The sequence below is a fragment of the Daphnia carinata genome, chromosome 8 (genome assembly GCF_022539665.2).
Source record: "Daphnia carinata strain CSIRO-1 chromosome 8, CSIRO_AGI_Dcar_HiC_V3, whole genome shotgun sequence".
NCBI lineage: Eukaryota > Metazoa > Arthropoda > Branchiopoda > Diplostraca > Daphniidae > Daphnia > Daphnia carinata.
The window spans coordinates 2,422,584-2,445,929 of NC_081338.1; the positions used below are offsets into that span (position 1 = coordinate 2,422,584).

General features: G+C 42.1%; 3 protein-coding genes across 4 annotated transcripts; all 3 read left to right on the forward strand.

The window, feature by feature from the left end:
• The first annotated feature begins 135 nt into the window (after positions 1-135).
• LOC130704023 (protein phosphatase 1 regulatory subunit 3C-B-like) lies at positions 136-6,429 on the forward strand. Of its 2 annotated transcripts, none has more exons than XM_059496541.1 (2): positions 136-249; positions 4,265-6,429. In XM_059496541.1, the coding sequence occupies exons 1-2, from the start codon at positions 138-140 to the stop codon at positions 5,485-5,487; spliced, it is 1,335 nt and encodes a 444-aa protein (XP_059352524.1). In that variant the 5' UTR covers positions 136-137; the 3' UTR covers positions 5,488-6,429. The 2 variants fall into 2 exon arrangements, with proteins under 2 accessions (XP_059352524.1, XP_057381479.1); XM_057525496.2 differs by lacking the exon at positions 136-249 and adding an exon at positions 3,419-3,808.
• Positions 6,430-7,100: 671 nt separating this feature from the next.
• On the forward strand, positions 7,101-18,912 carry LOC130704020 (intermembrane lipid transfer protein VPS13B-like). Its single transcript, XM_057525493.2, has 13 exons — positions 7,101-7,264; positions 7,331-7,508; positions 7,564-7,642; positions 7,708-7,892; positions 7,963-8,028; positions 8,089-8,126; positions 8,199-11,796; positions 11,866-13,650; positions 13,714-14,043; positions 14,100-14,819; positions 14,878-14,963; positions 15,022-17,833; positions 17,898-18,912. The coding sequence occupies exons 1-13, from the start codon at positions 7,178-7,180 to the stop codon at positions 18,758-18,760; spliced, it is 10,827 nt and encodes a 3,608-aa protein (XP_057381476.1). The 5' UTR covers positions 7,101-7,177; the 3' UTR covers positions 18,761-18,912.
• Positions 18,913-19,434: 522 nt separating this feature from the next.
• LOC130704027 (exosome complex component RRP43-like) lies at positions 19,435-20,743 on the forward strand. Its single transcript, XM_057525499.2, has 6 exons — positions 19,435-19,579; positions 19,638-19,812; positions 19,879-20,173; positions 20,239-20,359; positions 20,428-20,531; positions 20,588-20,743. The coding sequence occupies exons 1-6, from the start codon at positions 19,563-19,565 to the stop codon at positions 20,704-20,706; spliced, it is 831 nt and encodes a 276-aa protein (XP_057381482.1). The 5' UTR covers positions 19,435-19,562; the 3' UTR covers positions 20,707-20,743.
• The last annotated feature ends 2,603 nt before the right edge of the window (positions 20,744-23,346 follow it).

The window sequence follows — 23,346 nt, forward strand, 5'->3', positions numbered from 1 at the left end:
CGTCATCGATGCATCTTGCTGGAATGTTTGTCGTACGAATACTGGGGTCGCAAAAAATCAAAAAAGTAATCTAAATGAAAAGACAAACATACCGAGATAAAAGAAAGTTGATGCAGTACATTATTATCATTCCAGACATGTCTTGGGTTAACAGAAATCCCATACAGTACACTCCCTGTGTCGTGATCACCTCGTCGCCCTTGATTGTCAAGACCTACCACTCAGAATCCCGTCATTTCCAGATTTCAGGTAAAATTGGCCTACATCGAATGTCAAACTTACTATTCTCGTGTTTCCCCAGCAGCATTCAAGTAGTAAAAGCGCGTTCCTGGCAGAACTTGTTGAATTTCAATAACAGCCATGGGCCGTGCTTTTATGTTTTCGTTGTACCACACCACAACTATCATTCTACAGTAGTGAAACGTAATAATCTAACTCTCGAATACTTTCAATTGCCTTAGCAAATGGTAGCAAAGATACTAATTACCCGTTCGCACATTTCCGCAGTCATTATTCTAGTCCCCGTTTCTAGTCTGCTTTTTTTTTGTTCTGATTAATAATTTAGAGAGGAGAACGTTCACCAAAATTATCTTGACAAGCTTGTTTATGGGAAAAGAATTAACGCGCCACCATGGCTGCCCTTTTTGTCCAATTCAAACAAGCGTGAGTTCTGTTGCTAAGTCTCTTTTCCCGTTGTCTGCTTTACAACGTGAACTTTGTTGCCAACTGTTCGAAAGTCCCGGCTTTGCATTCACGGCAACGTTCTAAATTGTTCTCTCTACCAACCCTCTGTTGAAAAAAGCTTTTTATTATAGTTTTTAAAAAAGAATCGTTTTTGACATAGAGAGGACAAATGGGTTTTCTACTGTCTTTCACCTGTACTACGCTTTAGGGTAGAACTTTGTCTTGATTATTAATTGCCGTAAGTTAGGGAAGTTGATGATATAGGTTTTCTTTTCTTTGAAAGAAAAACGAGCGGTTGGCCCTGTAGGCCTGAAATGGAAAGAAAAAAATCAAGTTATGTTAAGTCTGAAATGGTCGGATCCCAGGGCGAGATAAAAAGAACGTGCTTTGTAGACGGGTTCGAGGGCTGTTACAGCATTATAGGTGATATGCCTTATCCATATTTGGGCATCTCTCCTCTTTTTTTTTTTCGGAGAGAGGGGGAAGAAAAAATCTTACAGCCCACGGAACTTTATGTCAATAGCATCTCCATAAAAAGATAAATATCATTCTCCGAGGCCGGTTTAGAATTTCTTAGTAACATTCGAATAAACTTGTATTTACCATGTAGCAGGGAATCGATAGTTTACCATTTTCTCGAAGGTTTGCTGCATGTCATTTAAATTGAAGACACGTGCTTCTATTTCTTCGAATCAATGTTCTCTTTTCGTTCTTCGAAAAATGAAACGGGGCTGTTGCGCACATGCAACACATGGTTGTTTGTTTTGTTTTTTCGCTGTCTCGGATATCACGCAAAATCACGTGCACAATTTAAAGAATACGCCAAAAGAGAAAGCTGTTTTATGGATAGATGATGATGATGGATGACTTGAGAAAAAAAATCAGGAAATATGTAAGGCGACGATTGTCTGTAGCTCGGAACTATTTTAAGATTTTGGAAAATGGTGTGATCGATCCTTGTTTTTGTCGACCGTCGAATTAAAAAAAAAAAAAGGAATATCCACGTTTCGCTCGTGGCATTAAAAATATCCATTGAAAAAAAAATAGCTGCACGAAAAACTTGCAGCATCCAGCTATTTTAGTAGCGGACAAAGTTCTCGAGTGTTGGAGCGTTCGTGACTTGGGGTTGTTCGGAACTGCAAGCCACGATGTCGGACAGTCACGTGTTCTGTACAGCACGAAAGGCATTTCTAATTGGGGCGAAGGGGGAATCAAATCATTAAAAAAAAAAAATCGGATGTCGATGACTCTTTAATATTTAACTTTAACACGTTTTTCGTCGGAGAAAAATGCGAATGAAAACAATATTTTCTTTCAGAAACGAAAGAGGGGAGAAAAATCTTCTGACCTCTTAATGACCTTGTTCTTCCGTTCAGACTCCCCATGGTCTTTGGAAAATAGGGAAAAGATGCGGAGGAATGTTTTGACTCTCAGACAGACTTTCTAGAGGGGAGAAAAAAAAAAGATTTTCTGGTCCCACCCATTTCCTACACCTCCTCCATATACCTCCCTAAAAATTGTTAGAATGCTGTGATTTTCTGAAGTGTTGAAAAATCGTGTGCCTCTCTATCCAAAGTGTATGTCGGTCACCAGACTGTTCTAAGGTTTGATTCTCAAAAAGCAACGGTTGTTTAACATTCCCTAATCGGGCAATGAAAGACACAGAAAATTGTCCCATCACGTGACTGGCTCCTGGTAACAAGCAACCAATTGGTGCCCCAAGAAAAAGACAACATTTAGCCCTTTTTGGAGGCCAAATACTCGCCAAAAATCTAACGGCCTTGGTTTTTTTTTTTACAAAACGCCCTTATTGATAACAATGGCGTGAAAAGCACGTGATTGAAAATATTGTTCATCTTATAAGATTTTTTTTTTTTTTTTTTCGTATCTATGGTTGGATTTTTATTCATTTAAAGATACTGGGATTCTCTAAACCACCCAGGAGAGAGAAAGAAACTTGGTATCAAGTGGGGCGGATTTCTCTTCGGCATTAAACAGTTGGCGCCTTACCACCACGGAAGAATCACGTGATCAATTGAACCATGGCAACAGCGAGCGGGAGAGAGATCTTTTTTTCCCGTAACCGGTCCACACGTGCATTTTACCAACTGATTCGTAAAACGGACGTTCACCTCCGCCAATAGATAAGTAGCGAAATTAAAAAAAAAAAAAAATGCTACGCTTCACATTAAAAACATTGGGTGACGATGCACAAAACATGGTGTTATTGTTTTGAGCTGTTTAATCCATCACAACTCGTGTCAAACTTGTTTTGGTTTCTTCGCATCATGGCGGAATCTGTTGTATCTTTTGATTACTAGCCGAAATTGAAAAGAGACATGTTAGCGGCCTGTTCTGCTTTTGTTTTTTTTTGTTTTTTTCGTCCAGATTTTTTGTTGAATTGATTTTTCACAGCTAAGAAAGTCGTCAAGAATGTGCGGTGTGCAAAAAGCCACAACGCAGATTTGCATTTTTGATAAGATTACCGTAAGTTCATCAACACTAGTTGTACAATCAATCAAAGCGTATTGTCAACATATGTAATCTTATCAACTGGTCATTGGAATATAAACACTAAGTCAACCTGCATGATGTTCTAACACCTCCTCGACGACGATTGTTCTATTGTTTCTTTGAATGTGATTTTTCTTTTTTTTTTCCCCTTTCGAGACTCTTTTAGGATGCCTCGTGGACTTCCAATTGAAAACTAGGAAGAAGTGGCGCGGGTGGAAAGGGAAGGGGAAATGTCCACGCATGTGAAACGAGTGCGGATTGGTCGCCCTAGTAGGTTCACGTGATCCTCTCATGTGACGTCACTTCAACCCAGAGGGAGAACTAAAGCGAAACTTTTTCGGTATCCCAGTATGTCAGTTCGTCTCCCGTCTTCGGGACGCGTAGGTCGTGTGTGTGTAAGTGCTCGTGGTCTATGCAGTGTCAAAAAACTTAACATTTATAAAATCTGGACGCCATTTTCTTCCCCCCCGTGCGCGACATATTTCAAAAACACACACACAAACCCCCTTTACTTATTACTAGTCGATAGGCCAGTGATCTTCTGCATGAATCGTCGGTACGTTGCTCACTGGTATCAGTACTTGATCTCCGAGTCAATATTCATGTGGATGTAAGTATCGTTTTTACCTTTCCTTGTGCTTTGTGGAGTTAATGGGGGGGCTGAAATAAAATGTCAACTTTCATTGTGAAGGCCTACGTGCGTGCATTTCTTTCTGCAATGGCTGTTTGTATGGAGGGGGGCTTTTTTTCTTTGGAAACGATGTGGGGAGAGGGGGCCATTTTTGCATGACCTTGACTGACATTTATCAAATCCGGACGTGATAAAGTCTGATTTTAGACACCCAAGGTGCGTCTAAAATTATGTCACGGTCGACTGTGCGAAAAAAGGTGGAATTACATTTCAGCCGGTCTTAGTGTTGTTCTGTTGTTTTTCCAAGACAAGCTTGAGAGAAAGTAGAGTATACCTCGCCATGTCATCTTTGTTAGGATTGGCCTTCAATAAACAATGCCATTTGGGTTTTTCTAACACGTATTATCCTTTGTTCCCATCTATTTCTGGAAATAGATCGAGAATCGCCAAAAGGACGTCGAAGACGGAAAGTCATGCAATTGGATGTGGAAATGTATCTCGCTGCTAGTCCACCGCTTTTCGTCAGTCCTCTGATGGGTCCGTTAGATGTCAGCACCGGTCGTTCTGCTTTCCGTCGTCAACCTTTTACATCGTCTTATCGCGTCCGCCAACCCGCAACAACTATCAGCTCATTGACGAACGGAATCAACAATCTCGATTTTGATTTTAGCAATATGACGCTGTCACCTGCCCTAATGAGAAGCGCAGCTGCTTCCGAATCGATTGGCAGGCGTAGCGTCCCTCTCGCCTCACGTCACAATCGTAGCACATCGGTCGTCGTTAACGCTCCGCTTCGATCCTGTCTAGTTGTCCGTACTGATGCGGATTCGTCATCAAGTGAACTTGCTTCGGAGCCATCCTCGCCCGTCAGTGAGGATGCGGCCGAACCGATGTCGCCCACCAAAACCAAGAAGCATGTCGTGTTTGCCGATGATAAAGGACTCTCTCTGACGCAAGTCAAGATGATGACCGAGCCCAGCGATTGCCCGCCACGATGGACTGCCGAATTTCTAGAACAGGTGACGGGTGGTGCCTCTGCAGAAGTCACAGCTGATCGCTGGGAATTGACATTTGCCCAGCCTGCTTGCGATTATCTGGACTTCCGATCGCGTCTCGACAAGCAAAATTTATCGCTGGAGAACGTCCTAGTCCAGGAGGCGGACCAGCAATTGATTGGCACCGTCAAAGTCAAGAATCTGTCGTTTTCCAAACAAGTGACGATCCGAGTAACATTCGATAACTGGGCGTCACAGACGGACGTGGAGGCTACATTCGTGCCCAGTGGACTTCAAGGTGCGACTTCGCTGTCAGCCATCAACCTGTTCGACACCTTTTCATTCAAAATCTTGATTCCAGCAGTGGTGCCATCTAATCGTATCCAATTCTGCATCCGTTTCAAGAGCGACGCTGGTGAATTCTGGGACAATAACATGGGCAAAAATTACGTCGTTATCAAACCCGTCATTGAATCTATGAAGATTGGAACGAATCCAAGTGTAGGCGGAAATAAATTGGGGTTCATCAATGGCTTGACGACAGACAACAGGCGATCACTTACCGGCAAATACTCTGATTTGATGTCGGCCAATTCCAAGATCGACTATTGGGCCGATTTTGCCAGCTGGAATCATTTAGTCAACGATTCCCCGTATTGGTGAAATAACAAAACCTGAATAGCAATTGAAATGTTTCTTTTCTTTTTACAAACTTTTGTTTCAAGAGCGTTTGTGTTGTGTTGGCGCCGAGACCACGGAAATTTCAAACTACCCAATGGTGTTCCCGGTCGAGGTTCTCAAACGTACCTGAAATATCTTCACTTGAAAACAGCTCTCTGATTCGCTTTCTTTTTCAGACACAGAATCTTGTTCGAAGGAACGTTTTCGAGTACTTGGAAATACCCTAGCATGGGGATTCCGTTTAGCCTTAGTCTCTGAAAATTAAAGAGGAAAAAGGGAATTATTCATGTTATTCAATTGTGTTATGTTATTGCGTGCCAAAAAAAAATCTTTTTTTTTTTTTTTGGCTAGGAGGGTGTTAGTTGTGGTTTTGCCCTTTCAAGTTTGTATGCTGTTTACAGTAGCCATTTTTTTCATGTTTTGCCTGAATCATCACAATGTCTTGTGTATGAGAGCCCTGTGTGTTTGTGTGCGTGTGTGCATGTTTTGGAAAATGCCGATAATATCTCATCCCACCTGCCCTTGTCATTTGTTTATACTTTTTATAATGAGTGCCTGTAGATTTTTGTTCGCATCAAATTTTTTTCTTTTGGATGACGATGATTTCATTTTGGTGGTAGATGTGTTCAATGAATTTTGTTTCGGATGTGATGGCAGAGATGCTCGTCAATAAGTGTCCAATACGAGCTGTTTTCTGCAGCGGGCAATACCAACTTTACATATACATTCATATACATATTAATTGTCATGTGTGATCACTTTGCAATCAACTGATGTATTCATCATCACTATTTACAACCGTCCTCCCATGCTCATATACGCGTCTGAATGTTGCCTGCGTGTGACCATGTTATGAGGCTATCAAAATCGGGATCATTCTTTTTCGCTTTTTTAAAATTCAGAAATAGAGCCTTATTGACTATATGCTGTTTTCCGTGTACAAACAAAAAACAAAAAAAAATCTTCCAGCGATGCGGAGTAAAAATCTTTCTAGCGAATCAATTAACGTCTATCACGATTACAAGCCGCATCACTGGTATACTTGTGGAATTTCTGGTAGCCGACTATATTTTTGTATGTGTCACACAGTGCGCTAGAATGGATGGAATTATATATATATATATTATATCGTTGTCATGATTAATTTTTGTGATACAACAAGGTGTTTCGTTTTCTCTCGCCCCCCGGATGAACTGTCGTTCATTACGTTCAGCCCGCAATAAATCAAATACAGTTATAAATGTTTTCTCTTGGAGGTTATTCTCGAAAAAGATAATGTAACCTCAAAGCTATCCAGTGGTTCGTGGAAACAAACTTCCTACGTAACGCAGAGTAGTTATTATGAAACCGGGAATTCGTAAGCTAGATGAATAACGTTGATGGATCGTTGTTGAAAACTCCTACTGCCTTTACAGTCGGTATCGCCTGGAAACGCGTAAATAATTATCGAATGCTGCAGTGCTGGATAATCATTTTTCCATTTTCAAACTTTGGTTGTTGTTTTTCTCTTCGTAGTTGATCGATATATAATCGACGTAGCTATATCGATAGATGGCTGTCAGAAAACAGCTGGCAAAACAAAATAGCCGTTGGCGCTTTTGACGCGTGTGCAACACCGCATCCCACTTGATTTTTTAGATGGACGATCTATGATTTTCACAAGTTACAAAAAATGTTTAAAATTGAATCGTACGTCACGCCGCTCATTCTGAGCTACGTCGACAAGTATATAAAAAACATCAAACCTGAAGATTCACAGGTAAACTGTTACAATATTGACCTGGTTTTTAAAATTTTTTAGAACACTCTAATTTCATGGCCACAGGTTTCTCTCTGGGGAGGTGATGCAGTGTTTCACAACTTGGATTTGAGATTGGATGTACTCGAAGCTGAACTACATTCTCCCTTCACGTTTTCTAGTGGACACATTCACGAACTGAGAATTCATGTTCCTTGGACAAAGCTTGCCTCTGACTCTATTGTCATCACAATCAACACTATAGGTTGATTATTTTTTTTTACTAGTGATGAGACATGTCTAACTTTATTTCTTACAAGAATGTACACTAAAGCTGAAAAGTACAGAGGATCGTTCATCAGAAAAGTCGGCACAGAGCCAAAAAGCAAAATCAAAACGGTATGTCATTATTTATTATCTCCATACAATAATAAATTCATAAATCACTTTAAACAAATTTGCAGGCAAGAAGTGACTGTGAGCCCTCCTGGTTACATTCAGTCATTAATGTCAAAAATTGTAAACAACATCAGTATTGTCTGCAATAATGTAATTTTGAAATACTTAGAAGAAGACATAGTTCTTTCTCTAAATGCCCGTACAGTTTCTCTTACCTCTGTAAACAGTAAATGGGAAACAGCCTTTACAGGTAATTTGGTTATCATTTAATTGGCAATTAGATGTGTTTTGAAGTGCGTAAATGTGCTAATCCCTCACAGAATTGACTGCACCAGATTTCAAGTCAAGGAAGACAGTAACAGTGTCTGATTTGACTATTTGTTTGGGTAAGTTCAAATAAATGAGCTTGGTGATTTACCTGTTACTTATAAACGTTTGAATTCTAGATCAGTGTAACGCTCAAGGAAAAATCCCTACATACCAGGTTTTCTTTTTTTTTTTCTTTGTTTATTTTTAGACGACAAGTATAACAATTTATTTATTTTCGACTGCAAAGGAACCGTTTTTATATAGGTGTTCGTTAACTGTACGATTGTGCTCAACGTATCCAAATGCCAATGGGGCCAAAGCATTGAAAACCTGCATAGACTTTCTCTTCCCCAAACTCGATTTTTCGTTATCGGATCAGCAGATTCCCATGTTTATCCGAATTTTCAACTTGGCTCTGGCTTTATATCTTGGTGATTTCAAAAACAAACCAAGTGCAAAAGAAGAGGCAGTAGATTCGTCTACAATCGATAACGATGCCAATGACGAAGAAGAAAACTCTGGTAGCCAGTCGTGGGCTGGCTGGGCTTGGGGTTATGTACCCGCTATTTTGCCCGTCTGGGAAAACGAGGCTACAGAAGGCAGTGATGTATTGCCTTCCGATCGCGAAAGAATCTTTCAACTCGGAGTATTTGTTGAGCGTATCAACTGGACCTTCAAATGGGCTGAAATGATTCGCGATGTATCTATCTCATCCGCCCCAAGTCGACTTCGGTTCCAGCCTTTCTTGACAGCCCGAATGCAAGGATGTTTCCTCCAAGTAACATTAGTCGGCATTGAATGGGTCGACGTACAAGGAGGGATCAGTCACTTGACATTAGAACCTTCCTCGCCTTGTTGCTTGTGCGGAGTGCCAGAAGAAATTATACTCTATTATCTACAAGGCTGCGAACGGGCAGCTTACCTGAACGGTTCACTTTATGACCCGGATGAAAATGTGGTGGAATCCAAACCTAATTGTCAGTGGGAAGATCACGTCCAAAGGAAAACTGAAGCTACTCTGTTGGAACGCACCCCAGCATTAGGTTTTGATTACTTGTATCAGTTGGAACTTCCGAGCGAAATCACTTCCGAATATCTGTCACAGCTAGGATCAGAGCTCGAGTACAGGAACTTGCCCGAAAAGGCTCTGTTCCGCCTAGCCGTCAGTCCACTGCAATTGAAAGTCTCTTACGGATTGTGCCATCGCCTCAGCGCCTTACTCCATGCAGCTCATCTCTACAACTATCCAGATTATGCCGATCCCGAATTGGAACTGATCCGGAGATCATCATCTTCTCCGGAAGCAGATCAGCTAGTAATTATGGGCAGTAGTTTGCCCAGCAGGACGTATCAAGTAGCAATCCTGCGGCCCCTGATTTTCATTTCTATCAATTCGCCGCATCCGGATTTTGACTTACAGCGTCTTGTTGAACGGAGAGTTACCCGGACGAAAGATAATTTGTATTCCGGCTCTGCTTTGTCCATGCCTGTCCTGAAATTGACTTGCACGTGTGCCGATCTTCAAATTATCCGGCCCATGTATCCAATCCGGTTGACACTGGCGCTGCAGGCGCTTCCATCACCTCCGCCTGTTCTCCTTCAGCAATGCCACACCATAACCCAACTCAAATTGCAAGAACTGTCGGCTGATCTTGGAATGGAAGAATGCCAACTTCCTCTCATCAGGCCCTGCAATTTTTCCGCCAGCCTGAAGCTACTTCTGTTGCCGGAACTGTGGCAAACGGAACGAGCGTTTTCGCATTGGAAACTGGAATCGGAAACGTTGGAACTATTGGCTAGTCGACCCCAATTGGATTTCCTTTTATTTGTCTGGAACGTTTTGACAGATCGCTTTACAATTCCCACCAGAGTTTGGCCATTAGAGGCATTAAATACATCGACCTATCCAATTTTGCAATTGAATATGAACGGAATCAAAATCGATTACATGCAAACGCAATCAACTGTGTGTGTCGGGACGACATTCAGGTCGCTGGATGCGTCCATCTTGCAACCAAATCCAGTACTTTTCTTTTCTCATATGCCGGATCCTCATGGTCACAACCTTGTCGAATGCTTGATTCAGGCGCCTCGTTGCCTCATCCAGCGGAAGATGGAAGCAGATAGTACTGTACCCGTGTTTATTTTCAAACTGTCTAGCTTCGACATCCTCCTCGATCCTGGTTGGTTGAAATGGCTGAATTATCATTCGGATGCGTTAATTGAGAATGTGCAATCAGCCGAACCGGAAGAAGAAACGGAAAGGAAACAACCGGCATCTTTCCGTAGCAATCAATCCAATTGTGCACGAGATTCCGGATTAAGTAGTTCCATGGATGGTCAAACGTGGCGAGCGTCAAGCTTGCAGAAATCGGCATTAACCAAATCGGCCGAAGATGTTTCATCAAATCAACCCTTTGATTGGGTGGCAATCCGACGGATGCTTCAACGTTCCATCCTCCACGTTGACATTCAGCCAAGCAGTCTTGTCATTCCAGGAGACGCAGGAGAATTGCGACTCCAATTCCAATTGCCTGTCGTTTACGTGGCGTGTCCCCACAGCCGAACATCGACGTTAACCCTCGAGGATCTTCCGTTCCAAGATAGCGGATCACTCATTTCGTCGTTTCCGTGGACAGTTAGCTTCCAAAATTTCGGGCTTTCTTCTGGTCATCAAATGCAAAACCTTTGTCCCATTTTGGAGCCTATTTCGCTAAAAATGACGATAGCTCTAAATCCATCTACTGCACATCATCCGGTTGCGCGGAAGTCTATCGAAGTTGTGCCACCAAGTATCGATTTGTGCATTCATATCGACATGAATGCCATCGAGGTATCACTCGACGTTCAGCAACTACAACTTTTATGTAACAAGTTCGCTGATTTATCGAACTGGTTAGGCGTTTCTACATCAAACAGCCAGACTACATCCGTCAGCCAATCGAACTTTGATTTTGGATTGTGGCTTCAGTGGGCCGTTCCGCGATTTGTATTAGCCCTAGAAACTCCTTCCAGCCGAACTGTCTTAGACATGGAAGATGTAACAACTTCTCTCGATTATCAACATCATCATTACGCCAAGATTAAATCACGATTGACATCATTGTCGGTCAAATTATTCACGCTCATCGAAGAGACGTGGATCTTGGAATCTAAGACAAACGGCATCGTCTTGTCTTGCGTAGACGATATCACGCGTGATTTGATGCCATCCGGTGCTATCGACAAGACAGTTTCTGCTCCGGCGATAGCCGCTACGCCACCAGATGTTTTCCAGAATCAACCAACAAGTAAGAGTAGCGCTGCAGGAAATGCTGGAGGAATTTTATCGCTGACGTGGACCCGAGCTCGCCGTCAAGACGTCCATTCTAAATGGCAGTCTAGAAAACGCAAGAAGAGCAATCAAACTGAAGAGGAAGTTGAAGAGGTTGCTATAAAGTCTGATAGTTATCTACACGAAGTGGATATCGCCATGGAACCTATAGATATCGTGGTGACAGAACTTCTCTTGAACCATTTTGTTGAACTTGTCCAGCCGGCGCTTTGTGCGTTATCGCGGATTGTAACTCCTACTTCTACCCTCCCAGCTAGTAGCCATACCTTGCCGTTAATTTTCGCCACTAGCAAAGGATTGCGACTGTTTTTCGTCCAGGAAAGATTTCTTCTTTTGAATTTAGATGGAGCAGAATTATCCCCCCATGTGCAAAATCCAATCGGTCGAACCGCTCAGCTCAAACCTGACTTGTATGACGAAGCCGAACGGCAAGGTCTTCTTTTTGTTCCAGGACATGATGTTGAAGATCGGCAATATCAGATCGATGTGTCTGGCTTGTCTTTGAGTTCAGGTGATTCTTGGTTCTATTTTTGTTTGATTTTGTAAAAATAAATTGATCGATGTTTGAATTCATTTACAGGATGTTGGGGTGAAGTCAGTCAAGCTAGTTGGGTTTGGCGTACGCTCAATCCGGCTTCGACTCTCCATACCATGGCCGAAAATCCAGCATTAGAATGGAATGCTCGTCAAGAACAACCGTCTGAACCTCGCGTTGGACTGACCCCCATTTTAGCCCGTTGCTCCTTCCGCGCCGTTTACGCTCCGCCGATCGTTAGTTTGGAACAACAATGCGTCGTGGCTGGCCAATCGTTTGAGATCAGCGCTTCCAGTGATGTACAGCTACTGATCGATGTTGAACAAATCAATTACTACGCCCAGTGGGTAGAAATCCTCCATGCAGCTGTTAGCAATTTGTCTTCTGGAGGAGAGCCATCAATCAGTTTCCCAAGTCACTCATTTTTCACGTCTAACCGGATTGGAGTCATCATCTACTCATCCCAAGCCGAAGGATTTCTGCCTTTCGCGTTAGTCAGTCTCATCCAGCCTCATGTGCTGATTAAAGCAGATGAGCACGAAACAAGAGAAATTGCAGTCTACGATATCCGGTCACAGCTTCCTTGCTGGTCGGATGGATCCCCTGTTAAAAGCATTTCGCTTCCGGATGAAAGCATGTTTCCCATCAGTTTAACAGAAACACGACCCGGACAGCCGTCCGTCATTACTGGCGTGCCACCTTCTCTTTTTCGTCTACAAATCACTTCTTCCCATCAAATGGATATCGAACTAGGCCGACCATTTAAATTGATTCTCCACGCCGATAATATTTCTAATCTTCAGTTTATCGTCGGACAATTAAAACGCTTTCAGGCGAATGAAGAGCATTCAAAACCATCTCTGTATCGTCGAATTAATTTGAAAACAAGCCAAGTTATAGTTGAAATACCTGTTACTTCGGCCGTGGTTATTGCTGGCCTGAACGAAATATCGCTGATGGTCAATTGCCAATTTGACACGAACGAAGAAAAGCGAGAGAAAATGGAAGCCAACTTACTAGTAAATGCATTTTGCGTCAAAGCGGACATGGACCCCGATGTAAACTTGCAATTGTGCGACCCATTTAGCCTCGATTGTCGTGTCCAGTTGCTCTGGCCCCACTGGCTATCAGATGGACGTTCATTGCTGCACGCATTTTGTCGAGCCGATAACCTTCGTCTTCATGCTGGACCGCGTCAAATTTCCGTGTGTCAGTCACTTACGCAATGGTTCCTTGACAATTGCCGTCCATCGCAGAATGACGAGCCGACCCGTAAAGCCACCACGGACAAGGATGAGCAGCATTACCAAGATGATTTAAGGACTGGAGCATTTGATTTCCAAGTGCGTGATACTACCATTCAACAGTCATCTTCATCCAGAAGCTCCATGCAAACTGAAGAAAAACCTCGTCCGTATCAGGTGGTTTTCAACGTCCAACCGGCTTCCATGTGCTGGGCATATCCTCAGCCAAGAGCGCTGACCCGAGTTGATGTTTATCCGATCCCGCTGATGAAAGCGGATGGAGCCAATCAAGATCCCGGAGCTGGAGTTGAACAAGTCGATTGTACTTTGGAGTATTGGGATCATTGCAGTCAACAATTTCGAATTTTGAGACGTTTTTCGCTATCGGAAACTCGGTTCACTCGAGTTCCTTTACCCAGCGTGTCTGCTCAGAGTAAACAGATTGCACAGGAAGATGAGAAGAGAGCCGAAAAAGAACTTTTGGATAATCAAGTGGCTTTTTCGGATATGTGGCGCATCGTGATGCATTTCACGGAAGAAAATTTGCCTGAGAACCGGCCGAAAAAAATCATCGCTGCTCCGCCAAGTAAGAAAATCCATTCAATTTTTATTGTTCAGCAAAAGGTTAATTATTACGTATGTGCATTAGGTTTGGTGGCTTGTACCAGGATTGATTCTTACTTCAATGCTTCCATGGTGCCTGACATTCAGTTGGGTTTTACATTCAATCAGATTTCGTTGTCTCTACACAATCAAGTGGTTATTCCACCATCATCTTTGCCGGATGGCCAATTCCAGCTGGACGGAACGATGCCAACCGATTTCCCATTCGCAGCTCTAAATTTCCATTCCATTTCGGCCAACTTACGATATCGTTTAGCAGAAACGTTAACGGCATCTTTGGATCTGTCGTCCCAAGTGCAAGCTAATCTCATCAACTTTCGTTTCCTGGTTGATGAGCCTATTCTCGAGCCAACAAGTATACAAGTTTTCCATTTTTGCATGTTCCTAATCATTAATCTATTTAATTTCTAGATATGGATGTCAAAATCCTGTTGGATGAGGGCAAGTTCGTGACCGCATTGATTTCGAGTCATAGATCCATGGATTTTAACATTGGCCAATGTAGCGTTCATACCTTGACAGCGTGTTTGAGCTCATGGAACGCGTATTTTAATCGAGAAAGTCACATTGATCCCATCTATACGGATTATGTTCTACAAAATGACACCCAAAACGTTTTGCGAATCGGCCAATCTGGGACAGGTGAATCGATACTGCTGACGTCACGCCGAGCTCATCAATACGCCTGGAAAGTTATGGGAGAAAGTAATCAGCTGCAAGCTTGCATGGAAGGTGGAAGATGGAGATGGTGTCAGCCGTGTTCCATTGACCGAGCGGGTACGATTGTCCGTTCGGTACTGGAAAATCGCCCTAAACTGCCACTGATATGGACCATCAAAGCGCTCAATTGTATCCAGAAGCAAGTCACAGTCCGTGGCCAGGTGCAGGTCGCTAATCTATTGCCTCACGTGCTGGAAGTTAAATTGGTACCTTCCAAGTCTGAGCCAAGTGGGGCCATCATAATAGGCGAAATGAAAGGTCAAATAGGTGCGTCTTGTGTTGCTCCTTCATTTGTTTTCCCACTGGAGCATCTCCACGCTGTTAAAGTGCGCCTATCCGGTAATACGTGGTCTGGGCTGATTCCTGTTGTCCAACTGGAAACGAAGACGAGGAACGTTTTATTAGTTCGAGGTATACACGTCATCAAATATAAATTAAAAGTTAATCTTTAATTTTTTTGCTTTTAAAGTGGCCCAAAAAGACAAGAGTGATTCGCTAAACTTGTGGTGTCATCTATGGACAGAGAAAATTGACAGCCATCATTCTCGATTATTAGTAAATCTATTTTAATAATTCAAGTTGCGAACGGCCTTGAAAAATATCCATTATGCAGGTTCTCTTCTCTCCATTGTATATGGTACGTTCGTATTTACCACAACCACTACGGCTGCACCTGCGAACTCCCGGACTGAACTCGTCCGTCTTCTCGGAAATTGATGGACGGGGTAGTCAGTCTGTCATGGAATGCCCGGGCAGTGTTGATCATGGCCACCAGCTAAGCTTTCAGCTGAGTTCTAGTCTACCAGAATCTACCCCACCAGTTCCACTATCGTGGACGATGGCTTCGCAAAATAGCGGAAGTGCTAGCCCACAGCCACCGTTTATTGACGATTTGCTGGAACAACTTTTCACTGACCATCCAGTTGAGAAATGGCCATTTGCCGAAGACTGGGACTATATTGACTCAAATGACATTCCGCAACCGAAAACGGATGTTCGAGTCACATTCTCCAGCCTACACCGATGTTGCCATACGTTGTTGGTCGAATTGAAGCCATGGGCATTGTTCATCAACCACGCTGGCATTGATTTGGTGCTGAAACGGGCCAGTGATTCAACCGACTACTGGACGATTCCCAATCGTGCAGTAATGGCGCCTCCGCCTATGAACGACGATACCTTTCAAATTGGCATCACCAAAGAGGGACAAACGGAATCTGCATTCTATTCCCAACCGCTACTATTACAGGACCAAGACCATTTTCACTTCATGTATCGACCAAGAGTGGAAGGTGCCATTCCTTTGGAAGGTCACTGTTCTGTTCAAATAAATACAGAAGATGGCACTGTGTGCTTTTTGACGTTGACGTCTAAAATGCACGATGGAATTCGCATTTTATCCGTTCAACCAACATTCCGTATCCACAATGACACAGGGAGTGTTTTGAAAGCCGGTTGCGTAATTGGATATGATCAATTGGAATGGAAACAGGCGGTCATGGAACCTAAAGGAGACTCTTGTGCTGTTCCATTGCTATTTTGGCAAGGTGGAGGAAAAAATTCAGACCACCTCTTCTTATCGATTCGAGCTTGTTCGGACTGGAGTTGTCCCATCCAACTTTGCCATTCAGGATCTCGGAACGCGAACAGCTACAATTTCAACCCCCAACGTTACTCCGTATCTGTTCCGCTGTCTAACGAATGTCGTGAACCCGAAACGATCAACAATTGCCCCATCATCATTACCCGATTGGAGCAAAACGGACTGACGTATCTTTCCGTTGCCGTCGATCCTAACCCATTATGGGTTCTTATCAACAAAACTGAATTGACTTTGGCATACGCACAAGCTTCTGATTCTATTCCTGGTCAACCCGAATCAGATTGCGACAAATTTTATTGGCATGCTGTTATTGGCCCCAATGAAGCGGCCTTCTATACCCCACCATGGGGCCAGTTGCGCTACATGGACGTTTCACCACCTACCAATCTTCCGAGATTGCTACTTGCTTTGGAAGAGGCCAACCCAAAATGGAGTCATCCAGTACATCCAAGCCATGCATACGACCAATTCCTTAGCCTATCACCCAATGTCGACGTGATGGTGAGAATTGTTCGAACAATCACACCCAATCAAACGGCGATTTACATCGAACCCGTCAGCCTCGTTGAGATATCAGCATCGGATGTCCGAGGACGGATTGAACTCCCGCAAATGCCTCCGCATTCACCGGTAGAAACTATTCCAGTTGAGCCACTACGCCCGACTCCACGTCTACCTTGTAAGACGGATCGAAATTGCCAAAACCTTCATGAGTTAGCTGGTAATCAGTTCGCCGGAATATCCAACATCGTTTCGGAAGAAAAGGATTATAATGCGACTGTTTACTGGCCAGAAATTGGTGTTTGTTTTCGGGATGACACTACTTTCCAACGCCGGGAAATGTCTCGATTAACAGCTGACCATGTTTTGATAGACTACTTGCACAGTTCTTCTGCTCGTCGCATCGTCCTCCGCTTCGGACATATTCAAATGGACAACCAAATGTATCAGCCGCAGTCAAACGTTCCAGAAGCTGGCAATCGACCTCAAGATGAAGAGAATCAAGGATTCGATTTCCCGGTCATTCTTTTGGCTCAGGCTACACTCACGTGGCCGGAGAAATCGCTGACCAAATTACTGGGTACCCTTCGTGAGAACGCGTTCTTTGTTTTGGAACTCGGTTTGACTAATTCTGGTCGGCCAGCGTCACTCGATTTCCAGTTAGATCCAATTTTTCTTTTTGTCGAAGACCGTTTCATCGTGGCGGCCATGGATTACCTGAACACTTTTTCATTCAATTCGCAAATTGTTAAAAAGAAAACAAGTGAGTCTTCGGGTGTGGTGTCGTTTCCGGATCGAGTGGCCGATGCATTGTCTAGCCTATCGGTCTCGGTCAACTTGGATCAGTTGACAGTGCGAACCATTTCGCTCGATTTAAGTCTACGCAGCTCAGTCAAGCTCTATATTGCACTGGATCATTCTCCCCTCCGATTGGACGCGTTTGAACGCTCTTTGGTGTTAACGACGCCTTATAAACTAGGCCAAACATTGGCAATGCATTACGTTTCCAGTGCCCTCTTCAAAGCTGGCTGGGTCGTAGGGTCTATGGAATTGCTTGGTTCCCCAACCGCCTTAGCCCGCACTGTTACAATTGGTTTGAAAGATTTCGTTCGGTTACCATACCAGGGCATATGGCGTGGCCCACGAGGTTTCCTTGCGGGCATTTTTAATGGTTCTGCCTCATTGGTGAGTCACGTTACGGCTGGAACGGTCACATCAGTCACCCAGTTGGCAAGTAGTGTGGCTCGTAATGTCGATCGCCTGTCTTTCGATTCGGATTTCCAGCAACGAAGCGAAGAAGGACGAAGAAAAAAACCCCAAGGTTTGCATTTTAGTTACACAATCTCTGATGTATTAAATATTCTGGTTATTATTTTTATCATCAGGATTGGTCCAAGGAATCGGCTGGGGTCTCAGCGCTTTAGGATTGAGCCTGCTTGGTGCTTTGGGTGGATTGGCTCACCATCCGCTTCAATCTTTGATAGAGAACGGAACAGTCAGTCCGCGAGGTCTGGCCGTTGGTTTGACTAAAGGAATTGTCGGTGTAGTAGCTAAACCTATTTCTGGAGCAGCTGATCTGGTTGCGCAAACCGGCCAAGGATTGTTGAGCGCAACCCAATGGAACGAACCGTTTCAAGCAAGACGACCACAGTTATTGGGAACCAATCAGCTCGAACTCATATGTTCTGGACCAGCAAAAATATTGTGGAAATTGAGTGACGAGATGCCACCACTGATTGGACATCAAACTAAAGCAAGTCGGATTTGTTGCTGTTTGGAGGCCATGAGAGCTCGTGTTAATGATGCTCTTCCCATTCGCGAACAATTGGCACCCGTGATTTTACTCGTTTCAACCCAGAATTTTTGCGTTCTGAATGCTGAAGACGGAGAAGTACAAGTGGTCCTTGACTTGAACGAAGTCGACTGTTGGGCTCACGAAACCGATCCAACGGTGATTCTGGTAAGACCTACTCCGTTGAGCACTCCGGCGCCCATGGAACCTCGACGTGACGATGAATTCAATCCCCACTACGACTATCAGCGAGTCAGTGAGTTTGTCAGACTTACAACACCGTATTTTCTACAAGACGCTGCAGTGGAGACTATTCAAGACGCTGCAACCGTCTATCAGACCTCTTCAATAGCCACTATGGAATTTTTTCTCAATCCCACTACCAAGGATTTCTTTATTCAATGCTTTCAAATGGCCAAACAGCAAAGAAAGGGAATTGGTTTTGCTCTTATTTGATTCGTTGTTTGGTTGCTAACTTGCCTTGGACCGCTCGCTATTGTTAAGCATTTGTGTGTGTGTGTGTGTGTGTGAACAATTGTGAATTTGAAAATTGTTAATTCTATTTGTTGGTTTATGCTGTTTGTGCTATATATATTTTTTTCGTCACATTGATTTGTGTTGTTATTTACTTATCCCGATAAGTGCCTCTAAGGTTTTTCAACAGTGTACTTTATTCGTTGCCGTAAAGGTAATTCAAGGGTTCAATACATCAATCGGTTACGTAATTCTAAAGATGCACCGAATTTATAAAATTCACATGAAGTATAGCAGTCAATGAAAACTTTTTCCTCGCATTGTCTCGGCTAATACCGTTACGTGGCTTTAGCTACTGTACCAAAATAAGAAAGACCAGTATTACTTGGAATGGGTTTTGTGGCAGTTTAAGTTAGGGATTGTAGTATAATATCTTTTGTGCCCCGAACAAAAGGCATGCGGGACACAATCAGTAGACCCCTTTGTCAACCAGGACTGGAGGAGGCAAAAATCTAATGTTGCCCCGAATGCCCCGACGCCATTTTAAATGGTGGTGGCTGTGCCGTGATGCCCCGAAATGTGAACCCCGATTGGCAAAAAACGCTCCGATTGGCTCGGGCCGATCCCTAAGCAAGATTAGCAGACGATTTTACTCTGTGAAACACATGTTAAATTGTTATTATTCTTCATTACTTACTTGTTTCACTCATTTCAGTGATCCGTATCAAGCCATCATTTTGTTTCGTTGTTGTGAGGAGTTATCTTGTCTGGAGACATATCAAACATGGCGACTGACCACAAGTAAATTAAGTTTTATCTTTGTTGTTGATACCGAACTTCATCGTTCCTTCTTGCAAAGAACATTGCAGCCTCTGGAATTCTACAAGACTTTTCTTGATCGCAAGTCACGTCCTGATGGCCGCAGTTTACTCGAATTTCGTAAAATGACTCTAAATGCTGGTTCAATTGGCACAGCAGATGGATCAGCCATTGTCAAATGTGGCAATACCACAGTTGTATGTGGCATCAAAGCTGTAAGTAATGAAGTCAATATGATTGTAAAATGCAAAAAAAAAAAGTAAATTAAAATTTATGTTCAGGAAATTGCAGCACCGGCAATGGATGAACCTGCAAAAGGCTTTATTATCCCTAACGTGACTCTACCTCCACTATGCTCATCTAAGATCAAATCAGGTCCGCCTGGAGAAGCAGCTCAATCAGCCACTCAGTTTATAGCTGAGTTAGTGGCTAATAATATCATCCTTGATCTGCACAACTTATGCATACACAGTGCTAAATGGGCTTGGGTTCTTCATTGTGACCTAGTCTGCATTAATCTGGATGGCAGTTTATTAGATGCTTGCGTAATAGCATTGATAACTGCATTGAAGAATGGTGATTTTAACTGCTCTATTTATAACTGTTTTTAATTATGTATAACTAATTCTCATGCTTTGAAGTGACCCTTCCAATTGTCACTTATGATGAAGAATTGGACAAGTTAATTTGTGACACAGACCAGAAAAGGCCACTTGAGGGCATTAAACAGCCAGTCACTTCAACATTTTCCCTGTTTGAAAAGTATTTACATTAATGTACATATGGGAACCCAAACGAACAAGAGCATAATTCCATTATATTTTAATTAGTGGCATTTTAATTAGCGATCCGACATCGGAAGAAGAACAATTAGCTGCAGGCTTAACGTCCATCACCATGGAAGGCACCCTCGTTACACACATGTACAAACCAGGTATAAATTGAAACTAAACTATTTCAACTTTACATGAACTTCCATTCATTTTATAGGGGGCTGCACTCTTGATGAGAAACAGGTAAAAAAATTGATTCAGCAATCAGAATTAAAAGCCAAGGAAATTGTAAGATTGATTGAAGAGGTTTGCTCGTCATCAGTTGCAGAACGATGAAATTGTTTTCATCGCTTCTATTTCTGTGAAATAAACTTTCGAACATCAGTTTCAATTATATAAAAATCAAAATTCGCAGCTCCATATCTTAGGTTTAAATCTTGTGCCTAGAAAAAGTTATTACTTATCTCTAAATTAAGTTCAGCGGTTTCCTTGTCACATTTAACATCGGAACTTCCGTACGTGGTAAGGAAATAACGGCATGCAATGAATCTCCAAGTATTAAAAATAGCTAATGTGATCTATAGAATAGTATAATTATGTACCTTTTGGTAATAATTTTTCTTAAAGCTGCTTTATTATCCGCAGCTTTTACATCTAAACATCAGGGCGCTTATAATTACTTTCAGCTTTAGATGGCAACAGATCTTTATTGAACTAACAGGCCAGGCAAGTAAAACTTGATCATGTGTTTGACTGTATAATTACCTGTACTAATCCTAGATTAAATGAATGAAGAACTTTGCTAGAATTTCGCTAAGGACAAAGGACAGACTTGTCGACATGTGTCGAGTAAGTTGGTTGTTTCCATGTAATTCTGTAAGTTAGTAACTTGAATACTAAAATGAAATTACAAACCAAGTTCAACCAACCCAGAATTGGCATGTGAAGCAGGTGCACTTGAAGGCACTCCATCACAAGGTCGGAATTTCTGCTGCCATGTGACCCTACTTACTGCTTCGTTAGTGAGACAAACTATATTCTATTCCAACCAAAATTCTTTGTTTCACAGTTTTTTGTAAAGGATTAAACGAGTATACACTAAGTATTTTAAAGGTAAACAACTAAAACTTAAAAGTCAATATTTTAGCATGGCGGTGATTTCCGTGTTTTCCAATCATGTGATATTATGAGTTATATCTATGTACAGGCAATAAATTCTGCATCAAAATCATATACAGTAAGGATTTATTTTTAATTTTGCAATTAAAAATTTTTTTTTTGTATTTTAAGCAAAATTTGAAATTTGGCAGAAAATGAAAACTGGGAAAGGTATATACCTTCCCATTTTTTGTCAAAAAGCAAAGTTGAAGACTAATTTTGATTAAGTTATAGTTTTCTTCTTAAATCAGCTTCCGTTCAATCAGAAATTTCAGAAACAGTTGGCGCGCCAGTACAATATAGCGTGCTAGTACAATACAGTGAAGTAGTGCTACAGCTTAATATTTAATAAATTAAAGCAACAGTTACTTTGTCGAGAAAATGAATAATTTTGATGAAATCAGCGTTTATGTTTGAGTATAAAGTAAAATTAATTATAGAATTCCCAGTGGTATACTTATTTGGTCAAATTATTGGGCTTGAAAATAAGCCCGACAAAATAAGCCCGACTTTTCCATCAGTTTAGTATTTTTCCAAAATCTTCAATTTAGCAATAAACGGATGTGCCTTAGATTCTAGATCAATGAGAATAAGGAACATTGACTTTATATTATTTATGGTATCAAAAATTTCATACATAAAGGGAAAAACAGTAACAATTTTGGCATGCTAGTACGGTACAGCGCAGACTTGCTACAGCACAATACGGCTCCCGGTGGCTGTCAAGTTTTCGACAGCCATGGAGAAAAACATTATATGGCATACTCAAAATTGAACCCTGATTTCGATTACGGATTTTGGTTTTGGCTATTGGTTTTCTTGTTAAACTTGTTACTATCGAAAAGACTAGTGCGACACAATTCGCAAGTTTGTTAAACAATCGCGTCAGTAGCTTCTGTTAGTAACGGGGTCTCGGATAACCGAGCGCTAGCCTGTAACAATGGTGGTTAATTAGCTATCTAGACAATTTCACTATCGGGAAATTACATGGAATACGGATAGACAGACTGTTTACTGTAATTTGAATTATCATTAAGATTAGCTTAGCAGCATCCCTTACTGGTAAGTGTGCTGCAAACAATAATGTTGGACTCCAGTAATACATTCTTGAATGATGACAAAATATGTGAGTATCGTCAAACGCAAATTAAAAAAGTTAGGTTAATTAAAGTAAAAATTTAAAATTAATCTAAGCATTTTCAATTGTTTCTTTGCGATGTTTGTGATGAAAAGCCGATGATGAACAGTTCTCCATTATACATGCCCCCCTCCCCCCGCCCGGTTATGGATTCTGATGGGTTGTCTGGACAGTAGCAAAACCCCATGACGTGCAGACGTGCTATACATGCTTCAGCCGCTATGCAACAGGGATTTTATGACTCAAACCCAACACATATTTTAGACAAAACTGGTTGAGGTAGTTTACTTTTACTCGAGTTTAGATCACCTTCGTTGCTAAGAAAGAGAATGGGGTTTGTTTTTTTATACGCTTCATCGAAACTGAATTACTTTTCGTGCTGACCTTTTTGGCATTGATGTAGTAGTTGTGATGGTTCTAGTTTTCTAGACAAAAATAGTTCTGCCTGGCGGATTTGAAATGTATAATATAGAGAGAAAACGGAATGACTTGGTACCACAGCGGAAAACATGGCCGGGCTTGTAAAGAAGCAGGATATGATAGGGCAACAGGGTAAAGCATTGGGTGTTCAGTTGTTTAATTGTGCTGAATGCGTTTATTTCCTAGCAACGAACTAACTTTAAGAAAGAAAGTAATAGATTTCCGAAACTTTCATTTACCTTCCGTATTTTGAACACATG

Excerpts from the sequence above, each read along its gene's own strand:
- LOC130704023 (XM_059496541.1), top strand. The coding sequence starts at position 138 with ATGTCTTGGGTTAACAGAAATCCCATACAGTACACTCCCTGTGTCGTG. Across the intron at positions 250-4,264 it reads CCGTCATTTCCAGATTTCAG|ATCGAGAATCGCCAAAAGGA; the intron begins GTAAAATTGGCC and ends TTCTGGAAATAG.
- LOC130704020 (XM_057525493.2), top strand. The coding sequence starts at position 7,178 with ATGTTTAAAATTGAATCGTACGTCACGCCGCTCATTCTGAGCTACGTC. Across the intron at positions 14,964-15,021 it reads GCCATCATTCTCGATTATTA|GTTCTCTTCTCTCCATTGTA; the intron begins GTAAATCTATTT and ends TCCATTATGCAG. Across the intron at positions 17,834-17,897 it reads ACGAAGAAAAAAACCCCAAG|GATTGGTCCAAGGAATCGGC; the intron begins GTTTGCATTTTA and ends TTTTATCATCAG.
- LOC130704027 (XM_057525499.2), top strand. Across the intron at positions 20,174-20,238 it reads GATAACTGCATTGAAGAATG|TGACCCTTCCAATTGTCACT; the intron begins GTGATTTTAACT and ends CATGCTTTGAAG. Across the intron at positions 20,360-20,427 it reads ACATTTTCCCTGTTTGAAAA|TGGCATTTTAATTAGCGATC; the intron begins GTATTTACATTA and ends TATTTTAATTAG.